The sequence below is a fragment of the Serinus canaria genome, chromosome 1A (genome assembly GCF_022539315.1).
Source record: "Serinus canaria isolate serCan28SL12 chromosome 1A, serCan2020, whole genome shotgun sequence".
In the NCBI taxonomy this organism is placed as follows: Eukaryota; Metazoa; Chordata; class Aves; order Passeriformes; family Fringillidae; genus Serinus; species Serinus canaria.
The window spans coordinates 4,251,984-4,264,186 of NC_066314.1; the positions used below are offsets into that span (position 1 = coordinate 4,251,984).

General features: G+C 41.6%; 1 protein-coding gene across 5 annotated transcripts in view; it reads left to right on the forward strand.

Moving 5' to 3' along the window:
• Nucleotides 1-3,475, forward strand: part of GATA3 (GATA binding protein 3) — a 28,876-nt gene extending 25,401 nt beyond the window's left edge. For all 5 annotated transcript variants that reach the window (XM_009086904.4, XM_050970224.1, XM_030237875.2 and 2 more), the window contains one exon: nt 2,002-3,475. In XM_009086904.4, the coding sequence (XP_009085152.1) occupies nt 2,002-2,286 (285 nt within the window). In that variant the 3' untranslated portion in view covers nt 2,287-3,475. The remainder of the gene's footprint in view (nt 1-2,001) is intronic.
• Nucleotides 3,476-12,203: the final 8,728 nt, after the last annotated feature.

The following is a 12,203-nucleotide window of genomic DNA, read 5'->3' on the forward strand; positions in this document are numbered from 1 at the left end:
TGTATCATGATAAGATCCTGATTTGAAGCTGGTGGGGCAGGGGCTGTGTGTGCCTCCCCAAATCTGAGCTGGATTTGTCAGGGATTGGCACTTCCTGGCCTCCTCTGATGTTGCTGCCTGGTGGGGCTCACCTGGGACTTCTCCCTGGCTTTGAACCTGGGCAACACATCCCTGTTAAAAACTTAAAACAGGCCAGGCAAAGCTTTCCAATCCCAGTCTGGAGCAAAGGGCCATCCCTGTGTGTGCATCCCCATTCCCTCAGTGAGGACAGAAAACCAGGGAAGAGGGTTATGTTGTGTTTGGAACCCACAATATTTTAAATTTTGCTTGTTGCTGATGCAGGGCTGTTGTTGGGCTGCTCGTGGGCAGATTCTTCCTCCCTACCTTTAGCTGTTGGCAAGCAGGGCTGCTCTCTCCAGCTCCCTTTATCCAGAGGCAGAGGAATCAGCTTTTTATTCACTCATTTTTAGGTGAGGTGAAGGTTCTTGTCACTGCTGGTAAAAAGAGCCTGGGGTCACAAGTTCAGACTGGAATGACAAACTCTGGGATGCCTAAACCAGAGATGAGCCTGGTCCTTCCTCTCTTCATAATTCCATCTTTGCATGTAACAGGGAGCTATTTTTATCCTGGCCTCCCCAGGGAGAGAAATCCAGGAATGATTCTTATGCTGTGAAAAGGGACCAGAAAGGGGCTGACGAACAGCAAGTGAAACTTTGCTGTGATGTGGAAGGAGGGATTTCTTTGTTTCTTGTGGTGATTTAAGGTCTTATGGACAAAGAGTTGCTCAGGATCTTTGCAGGGACATCTTTTCATTGTCCTCTACAGTAGATCCTGGGGGACAGTGGATCCATTTTTTCTCCCTTTTTCAGAATGGGCTCACATTTATTATGAAAAATGGTTCAGCCTCAGGGTGATTTGCTGCCTTCTGCTACAGGTGAAATCCTGCAGAGGAGCCAGAGCAAGACCTATTTACATTCTCAAACCTAGGTTTTTTAGTTTGTTTAGGGACACTGGAGTCATAAATCCCTTTCCAAGAGTGGTTTGTGGGAGTTTCATGTCACCTGTGCTAGTGCATGTTGTGATGCTGGCTCCCTATGCAGCATAGAATGACAAAATCATGGAATATTCTGAGTTGGAAGAGACCCACTAGAATCATCAAAGTCCAACCCCTGGCCATGCACAGGACAGCTTCAAGTAATAAGAATAATAAGAATTTCTTACAGGGTGTCCAAAAGATCTTTTGCTACCATTTCCTAACTCTGATGGATGCATGGATGATAATTTCTGCTGTGTAGTTTCAGGAGGAGATTTTAATGTTTATTTTACCTACAGATACATTTGTATGCATGTAGAAAATGCTTTGCTGGTCAGCACAGATACCTGTTTTAGCCCCCCCAAAAAAACCCCAGCCTTTAGAAATAAAACCAGATTAGCTAAAGAAAACCAGAAAGCATGATCAGAGGAAAATCTTTGGAAAGAAGAAAAATAAGACAAAATCCTGTGCCTTTTGTGGAGAGTTGCCCAGCTTCCTAATGGAGCTGTGGAAGCCTGAGACCCCTCACAGCACTGAAATCCCAGCAGTTCTTGCTGCTAATGGTTTTAGATCAGACAGGAAGCCTCAGGGTGAGATGGTGTCTGTGGGGAATATTTCCAGGAGGTAATGATTGGTTTCATACCTAAACACAATGCAATTACCTAATGTGCAGATAGCTGAAATTTTTCAGCTGCTGTGAATTATTCGGGTATGTTTTGCTCCTGTGTGGCTCTGCCAGCAATTTTCTGTCGTCTTGTCTTCAGAAATTTCAACTGAGCTTGGGATTTCCTGGAGGAATCTGAATTTTGGGATGGAAATGAAGAGGTTGGGTAGCACAGGGTGTGTACAGGGGAAGAAGGGGGCTGTCACCAGCTGGTCCTGCTGGGCTGGGGCATGGGGTACACGGATCCCATGGTGATATGGGGAGAAGGGATGGAAGCACAAAAAAATAATTGATTTTTGTTTAGATTAACAGACCCCTGACTATGAAGAAAGAAGGAATTCAGACCAGAAACCGAAAGATGTCTAGCAAATCCAAAAAGTGCAAAAAGGTTCATGACAACCTCGAAGACTTTCCCAAGAGCAGCTCTTTTAACCCCGCAGCCCTCTCCAGACACATGTCCTCCATCAGCCACATTTCACCTTTCAGTCACTCCAGCCACATGCTGACCACACCGACACCGATGCATCCTCCATCCAGCCTCTCCTTTGGACCTCACCACCCCTCCAGTATGGTCACTGCCATGGGTTAGCAAGAGACTCCCCTGCTGAATGCTTACAGTCTCAAAATGAGATTTACTTTATATACTACTTGCATTTTTGCAGGCGTGTGGTTATGGGTCTGACGTCCCAAATCAAATGGGAGAGGGGAAAAAAAAAAAAGAATAAAAAAAAAAAATTAAAAAAAAAAGGTTATTTGAAGGCATAAAAGAGAGAGAAAAAAAAATTAAAAATGCAGAAAAAAACTACAAAAAGCACAAAAAAGGAAAAAAAAAGAAAAAAAAGAAAAAAGTAGAAAAAAAAAGTTTTAAAAAAGTGATGTTTGCCACTTTTTAAAGGAACTCACTATGGCGTCTATGTATTCTTACTCACTGAATCTGGATACCATTTGTGAATAAGCCATTCAGAACTTGCATTCCCTATTGGACAGGATCTCTAGTGCTGTGAAAAAATAAAATAAAATAAAATAAAAAACGCTGAACATTGCATATAACTTATATTGTAAGAAATACTGTACATTTGAGGAAGACTTTATTGCATCTGAGGAGCTGTAAAGAAAAAGGCATGAAGGACTCCGAGAGAATTTTTTTAAAGGAAAAGAAAAAAAAAAGAAGATGGGAGGACAATTTAAATACCAGAAAAACAAACAATGCAGACCAAGAGGAAACGCGGTCTTATGAACAAATGGACCAACTGCCAGTCATGTCTTCTCCTTTTATTTTATTTTTATTTTGGTTCTTTTTTGGTTGGTTTTTATTTTGGTTTCTTTATTTTTTTTCCTTTCCGGGGAGGGGGAGGGGGCTGGCTAGAACGGTTTTGATGATGCATTAACTAACTAACTAACTAAATACCTAAATAAATAAAACCTGTAGGGAGATCATTCATTTTGGGCCACGGGCCCTTTGCATAGGAAGTACCAATGGTGTCAGGCAATCAGTGTTAACATGCGGACATTGCCAACAAGGGGGTTTCAGATAGCCATTCTCCAGGTCTATATGCATTGTGAACAAGTTCCTGTAATTGTTGTTTGTATGTATAATTCAACGCACCAAAATAAGAAAGATGTAGATTTATTTCATCCTATTATACAGACTGAATGGTTGTACAAATTTATTTACTGCTAGTGATAAGACCTGCTCTTTTTTTTTGTTTTGTTTTGTTTTCATATTTTTTCCTCTTTTTTTTTTTTTTTGGAGAATAAACTAGATTAAATTCTGTTGACTTAACAGTGTTTTGTGCTTGGGGGTGGGGAAAAGAATATTTTTCTTTCTTAATTAATTTTAGCATTTGTTTGGATGGTATTTATGACATAGTTACCACGGGTACGGGAATGTCTGTCTCTGCGCTCATGCTGACAGCCAAAGCAATGTTTGCAGTGGCTTGATTAAAAAAAAAAGATGAATCACAGAACAAAGGAAAAAAACCCTCAAAAATAAATGGACTGCATGTTAGTGTAACCCCACTGTCCAGTGTGTGCTCCCTGTCCCTTGACTCGCAGCCCAGCCGCTGCCCCTGCGTGATTTCGGGCTCCCAGGGGGGATGGGTCCCTTTGGGTCTCAGGCAGCAATGACCAAACTGGTGTTGAGGACAATTTGGGGCTGGGATAAGTGCAAAGGTACAGCAGGGTCTTATGATCCCTGCTGCTTTTGAAAAAAGCAAAGGTTTTGGACAGGAGCTGGAGAAGCACATTCTGCTCTGTCTCATTGGGTACTCAGTGATAGATAAAACCAACAGCAGTTGAGATCTTGATGTGAAATCAGGATGGAGCAGATCTGCCCTTCTCTTGGAGGGATAGGCAGAATCCATCATGAAAAGCTGGATTTGATGAGAGAGGCAAATTCACTAAAATTCAAAGGCCATTAGCCAGTCCTGTCCTGCAAGGACTCTCTTTGAAACAGTGCAATTTTAATTATTATTGCTATTGATAACAGCAGAATTTGGCTCTTATTGTTTCATTTCCGGTGGTTTAATCCTTAGGAATCCATCCTTCTTTCAGTTCTCAGAGTTTACTCATCCAGCTTTTTATACTATCATAAGGACTGGGAATTCACCTTCCAAATGAAGGGTTAAACTTCTTATCAAACCTCTCCATTTGCTGGAGATTTAAGCTCCGTGTGATAAGACAGAGGTTACCAAGGCTGTGAGAAAATGCTTGAAAAATCCCAAACAAAAATACAACCCCCAAATGTAGAAAACCTCAACAGACGTGACCTGCAAATTATTTTTATATTTTTAATGCTGAGTGAAATATTTCACCCAGAAATATGTGTACCCCTGCCTTTCAGTGCCAGGTGGATGGAAATATACCATCATATCTGTCACAGCTGCTTGAACCCACTTTTTCTTGGGTGATCTCTGGTGGGGGGGCTGACAATGGCATGATCAAATCTGCTGCTGCAGGATGGTTCACACCAGCGAGGGTTTTTCATGTAAGGAAAAAAACACTTCAAAACTTTCAGGATGATTATACAGAAGTCAGATAGTTGGGATTGATTTGGGAGTGGGGGAGGAGGGGCAGAGGACTGACCTTTATTTGGGTTCTTTCTCCCCTGTTTCAAAATGAACCTGGGTAAAGTTTGTCTACCATAAAGGAGAATTTGGCAGATGGAAGCAGAACAGCCAGTAATCGTTTTGTGATATTGTATATTCTTTCCTTTCTTCTCTGTTGACAAAAATATGTAAAAAAAAGTCAGAACAAACGATACACATTTAAAATCTTATGTTAATCACCTTTCTGCTTTCTCAATGAATATTTCAAGCATAAAGACTAAATGTTGAAATAAAACAGAGTGAAGAATTACCGAGATGCAAATGGAGATCTTGTTGGCTCCTAATTAATCATCTGTGAACGATAAAGCTATTTTCAATTAGCCTGACAAATCAAAGGAAATAATCATCTTTGCTGATATTAAGCTTGAGAGATTATTATTTTTTAATTCGCAATGCTACAACCTTTCTTTCCTTTCGCTCATCAACAGATTGCAGTTGGACTAAAATATTGATTCCAGGACCTCAGCAATGGCAAAAATTAGAGGAGGATTTTTTATTGTGTTTTTTTTTTTTCCATTTGCTTTAGATGAAACTGGCTCCTGAGTTTCTCTCTCTAACTCCTTTTTCCTCAAAAGTTCTTGAAATACCTTCTTGCAGTTTCCTTCTGATGTCGTTTCACAGGTCTTAGGGGCATTGAGTGAAATGAAGCAGGATTGGGGCCAGCCCAGAAAATGAGCATCCTGTAAAGGACACAAATGGAGACACTCTGTCTGCATATACTCTAGGAAATATATACATTTTGTCTAGAGACTTCTTACATCAATTATCTTATATTTCAATGTCAGGAGGAGGATGAACAGAATCCCTAAGATCACATCCCCCCAACTACCACATAAGATGCTAAAGTAACATTAGTGTTCTATCAATTTCTCAATTAATTTTTATTTTTTAAATTGTATTAATTGTATTCTCTTTGAGCAAATTTTAATGTCTTGAAGAGTTTTGTTTGTATGTTTGTACTCATGCTTTACATTTGCTTTGTTTTGTTTGCTTGGGTGGGCTTTTATTCCTTCTTTTCTTCTCTCTGACTAAAATCTGGTTTACAGAACAGGCTGAGAACTGTTGTTCTTGGGCAAACACCTCGTGAATGGCCACTCTGCCTTTCTTCATTGCTGGGATTGCAGGGAAGAGCTGATGATGGGCAGGTTGGAGCAGGAAAACCCTCTGAGTCATGGCTCCACTTTGGTAATCTATATTGTGCAGAAAACACCATGGAAGTCATTAGTGGGGTCAAATCTTGTGGTCTTTTTGCAAGCAAAATTCCTTTTGGGAATTTGAGTGAGTAATAGCTGTTGTGCTGCTGTGTCTGTTGCAGCTGCATTTTATCCTGAGCAAAAATCCACTGAAATCAGTGGAAAGATTCCTAATGAGTAATGCAAGGAGACTTGAATCAAGACATCCTATGTATTATTTTCAACATTCTCACCTTGATTTACCCAGCCTACAGTAGAGGAGATTGAGGAGAGGCCTCAGAGCAGTGTATGGCTTCCTCACCCACAGGGGATGTGCAGTGGCAGGAACTGATGTCTCCTCTCTGGTGACCAAGGACACGACCTGAGGGCATGGCCTCAAGCTGAGTCAGGGCAGGTTTAGGTTGGATATTAGAAAAAGGTTCTTCACTCAGAGGGTGTTTGGGCACTGGAGCAGCTTCCCCAGTGGTCACAGCACCAACCCTGACAGAGTTCAAGGAGTGTTTGGACAATGCCCTCAAGGCACAGGGGTGACTCCTGGGGCTGGGAGTTGGACTCAATGGTTCTTGTGGGTCCCCTCCAACTCAGGGTATTCTAGGATTGCCAGGATCTCAGTTAAAATTTTAGCTCTACTGTTCCCTTAGTGGCACACACAGTGCACACAGCTGTTGTGACATTGAAGGGATATTTTTAAGTTTACCAGCCTCAGTGCTTTGAGGTTGAAGAAAATAGAAATGCTGCAATTAGTGCAATCTGCAAACTTTTAATTTTTATTCTGTGCTTTTGAATCACAAGTTGACTTAGGATGCATCTAGGTTTGCATTTAAGTTCAGGTTAGCAACGTGTTTTTGAAATTATTTCCTCCAAGGTGGTAGTTTACCTTGGCTCATGAATGAATAACCTTGGACCTCCCCCTACTACACTCATGGCAACTCAGGCCTCAGGACCAGAATAAAACTCCACTGAAGTTACCCCCAAAATATGGTTTTTGAGTCTTCAGCATGAGTTGTTTTCCCCTCAAGAATCACTTGTATTTCTAAAGTCCACAGACTCCTAGACCACAAGTTCTCATACTCCTTTTGGTCACTGAGACTCTTGGCTCACTCAAGACTTGTTTCAATTTAGGGAAGAATCAGGGTGGGTGATGAAGGGACAAGAGGGAACCTGTTTTGTTTTTTGTAAAGCTTAGGAGGTGTTTGGTATTACAAACCAAAAGAAGTTCTTATTGAAAAAACCCTGTAAAGTAAGCCTTTAAAATGTCCTATTTACTCCTTCTATAGAGGTTCTGTATGGCACTGGAAAACTTAGCCCAGTCTTGTCACATGGAAACAGGTACTAAATATCTGATCATCTTTAAGATACCAAATTTCACACCCTGAACTCTGCTTTGTGGGTGCAGAACTCTCAGTGGCATCTAAAGCCAGAGAGTCTCATGCCTGTATTTATCCTTCAGAATATCAAATATCAAATTCTCTAAAAGTACAATGTTCATCTCAACCTGAACTGCAAATCCAGTGCTTAATTACTTCCATTTCCTTCCATCCCTAGATCTGGGGAGAAGATATGTTATAGGATAAATCCATCACTTGTGCAGAGTTTGGATGCAGGTTGATGAGCACCATGGAAAACCCACCAGCTTTGAGATGTCTGCAGGACAGCAGGAGGGAGGAGTGAGAAAAATACAGGTCCATGGCTCAGGAAGGGCAATGTCCTCCCTGAGCCCTGGATGAGGCAAAGGAAAAAGCCAGGTGTGACTGTCATATGTAGGAGGAACAATAGAGGAGGAGAGAGCGTGAATAATTCAGTCTGGTGCTTCCTAACATTTTGGTGGCTGACTTTTTAATATTCACACTGTTTTTTTTTTTTTTTAATGCAATTTTTGGTTGCGTTCTTCTGTAGAAATACACATGTACAGGTGTTGGTGGGTGCTTTTGGGTGGTATGGACTCCATGCCTTGTCACAAAGGAAATGGAGTGAGTGTTGTGCCTGTGCTTAGGTGTGTCTATACCCAGAGACCTGGAGGGCCCCTGTGTCACCTGTCTGTCTGTGCTGGTTCTGTGTGTGCCTGTGTGCATATCTGAGCTACAGCCCTACAGAAACCAAGGCACAACACAAAGGTATAGCAAATTTATACCTGTTTCACACAATTCCCTGAGGCTATGCAGACTCCCAAGTGCATGTTGGATCACTCTATTGTAGAAGTATATTTCCCTTGTTATAAGTTTAAATTAAGGCTTTGACCTGAAGCTCAACTCATTTTTTTCTCTCAAGGTACAAAACACCTGGTTATTTAACCTGTCCTTTTACATTTCCACTCTGGGTTACTGTCGACTGCAGAGGCACTGAAATAATTAATGAAAACCTGTCCTCTGGGAAGACAGAAGGGACTGAAATGCTCAGGGAAATTTTGCTTGAAAGCCTCACATGCTGGTGTTCATGCTAACGTGGATAATTAGTGAACCACCTGCATGCATATTTAGACTTAGCCCATGACCATTTTAATTCCCAATTATTATTGCATTGTAATATTACAGTGCAACCGTTTTTTTCACTTTGTGTTAGAATCACATTAACCTTCTTACACTTCTTGAGTGGATAACTCTTTTCCTGCCAAATCACAAATCACCCAGTGCATAACTCAGGGTGGTCCCATGGCTGCAGGTAGCACTGCTGCCTGCAGACCTGCATTTCTTTATTCCAAGTCAGAATACAATCCTTCAGCTCCAGCTCTGCTTTTAATTACATTCTTCCCTGTTATTCACCGGTCGTAGAGGAGCTTCTTCTCCCTGCTGCAACCGTTGTGAAAAATGAAGAAGTCAGAAGGAATGGAGAAGTCACAGCATGGGCTGCTGTGAATGCAGGGGGGTGATGATGACTTGTTTTTGACACTGGTGGTTCATTCCCCCACATGCCAAGACTGCCTACAGTTAGGGCAGGCAGAGGATCCCTCTCTGCAAGAGGTGAAGTTGCCTCCCTTGCAAAACCTCCAGCCAGCTACAGAAGGTCATCCCTCTTCTCCATGCATGCAGAAATGATGGCTGATGAATTTACTTCCTGCAGCGTCGCACTGGAGCAGATTTATAGATTCTGTGATAAATTTTAAACTATATTTAGGGACTCTGAGGAAACAGTAATGAATAGACACAGGTCCTGAACTGTTATTCTTGATTGCAGCTGCTTCATAATAGACTTTTTTAAAAGTATCAGTATGGGACAGGAAGTGGAGGGGAATATAAAATTATGCTGAGCCCAGAGAAAGGAGGATCCTCAAGTAGGAATTGAACAAGACCCATGGGAAAGCCAAAAATGAGGAAGGAGGGACTGAATATATGATGGATTTCTGGGCAGTCACCCAGGGTCTTTCCATTAATAGCAGGCAGGATGTTTTCCTTTATGAAAACCTGATTAAATTTGTCAGACACTGATAACCTTTCTATAAGGATTTTCATTCTGGGTACTGGATGCATGGACGTAAAAGGGATATTCTTGCATATTAATTTCCTAGGGTGACTTTTCTATAAAATCCTGGACATCCAAAAAGACTTATGCTTCCATCTGCTCTTGCCAACCTTATTTTTATTTAGGAGACCTTTTCCAAAGGGGTCATGGGAGAGGAAGGTGAAAGCCTATGGATTTGATAATGCATATTTGTCCCTGTCATCTCTGCATAGGTACTTCACAGATGTCATATAGGAATTGTTGTTTTTTGTTTTACAGAGTTGTCCTTTTGCATCAAGAAAGGTAAAACCAGGCTCTGGTGGGGACATCTCCCCTTATCACTTCATTGGAAAATTGACTGGAAGTTTTATCATACAAACCTTGAGCAGCAAAGTCTCAATCTCTGCTCTGAGTAGCTGTTTCAGTGTCCTGTCTCTCAGCTCTTGCCCTTGGAGTGGACAACACCCAGGTCTTCCTTGGCTACTGGCTTTAGCAGCAGGTCTCAGATTTCACTTGCCTGTGGTGCAGAGAAAATCTGCCCTAACTCTTCCTGACCTGTCTGAGTGGAAGGAGTTGGTCTCTGGAAGATTTTTTTTTTTTAAAGAATTGAGACAGAAGACAGATAGGAGGCAACAAGCTTTTCAAGCCTCTTGCATTCTCAAAGATCTCAGGATAGCCAAGCATTTAAGTACTCGCTTTACTGGAGTATGATAGGTCAGCACAGAGTGACTAAGCAGCTCAGACATGATTTATGGTGTTTGGGGAGATGAGGAAATCCCGTGTTTTCATGGAATTTTCTTTCCATTCCCACTGGTCTACTTGATCCACCTCTCTGACATGATGTTGTGCGTCCTCACTGTGCATGTAGAGCCAATAGCTCCCCAAATCAAATGTGTCTTCAGACTTTGATGACCAGGTCTTCATGCCAGTGTGGCTAAAATCAGTTGCCAGGTCTCATTCTCTGCTCACTCTCAGGGACTACTGAATTCTCTCTTCAGGCTATTGGGTAACCAAATTTTCTCTCTTCTCCACCATAAATCTCATGGCTTAAAAATGAGCTATTTTTCCTTCAAGGCAGTGGAAGCCTGTAGTCACTGAGAACCCAGGCACATGGAAGGGAAAACATCTCTCATGCCTATAGAAGTTTATTGATTTTGATAAGTGCTCTGGCTGAGATTGATCCATATAAACATATTCCTCCTGTAACAGGATAATCAGAAAGATTTCCAGGTGCTTTTAGATAGCTCTGTAATATAATTTAAATGTAATCTTTGACAATTTTTCTGTTTGGTGGCTGACTATGACTTAGGAGCATGGGTAGTTTTGGTAACCTAGGTGGGGGATGTACCCTCTCCGCAGTTTATGGATATGAAGGTATTTATGTTCCCATTACCTGCAGTATGGGATTAGGAGCAGTGTGAGAGATTCACATGTGAGTCTACAGGAGTTATAACACATTGAAACATATCAGATGATGGGGTGAGCACCCACAAACATGATCAGATTGACTTTCAAAATAATTTATTCTGCATCCCCTCTGCTAAACCAAAGTGAAACCTTTCCTGTGTATAAAAACACATGATCTCACTTCAAAAGACCCTGCACTCAAGTGTCTGCTTCTTAATTTCTGAGTCTATTCCCATCTCATGTAATCCATCCTTCTGGTCTCTAGTCTAGGCTAGATTTGTTACTTGTGTTCAGCAATGCACCTTGAAGCATTAAGTGCAGAAGGATAGATTCTGATGATGAATTCAGAAATATGAATTAATCCAAATCCTGATCTTATGGAAGGGGTGGCTTCCGAAAACTCCCCTCCTCTCCCTTGAGGTGTTGATGGAAATCCTCCTGCCTCATGTGTCGGCTTTGGCAGAGCCCTGAGTGAAGGCTGGATTTCCAGGGCTGTCTTGGTCCTCAAAGGAACAGACAACCTGCTACAGGTGATCAATAGATGCCATTGCCTGCTCTGGTGTGTGAGACTTTTCAAAAAGGAACTCCCAGGAGGAGATTCAAGCCTGGGATGTACTCTTGACCACACTCAGTTGACATTTAGTGAGAGGCAGTTTTGAAGGTGGAGTCTTCCTTCCAAATGTTCACAGCACATGTGCTTCAGACAATGAAAAAACAGATGAAAAAGAGTGGTCCAAATCCTTCTCTGCCACTATTGTTTTCTTTTTCTTTTTTTGTTTTGTTTTGTTTTGTTTTTTGTACCAGTATCCCGGTATTTTTTTCCCTCCTTTATACCTGGGAAAAATGGAATTACCCCTGGACTGGAGCCATCATTTGGTCTCGTCTTTTAAAATTTTAGGTGGTCAGGAGAAGTCTATCTCTGCCCTCTGTTGTACCAGTGTAAGTGGTTTAGGTGGTGTCAGAGGTGTGACACCAAGGATGGAATTAATCCAGAAAGTTATGCCTGAATTATACCTATTAGTTGAGCTGCATGAAATAGGAACAACATTTGTGTTCAAACTAACTTTGCAGCGAGTATCCAGTTGTTCCTGGTTTTGAGAAAAGGCTCTTATTTAGAATCCTCTGATCCCCAAAACCTGCATCAGTGCTTGTGGGAGCTGACCAGTGACTCACTGGGACACTGAAAAAAACAGAGGTTTCTTCCTGAGGTGTCTTGCAAGAAATTTCTGACTGCTCATTACCAGAACCATTTTGCTTGTTACTCCACCATCTAGGCTTGGTGTTAGGTCCTTAGACCAGGCTAAATGTCCAGCTGGAGATATGACCTTTTCAGATATTTCTAATAAAATATGCGTCCTCAGGCT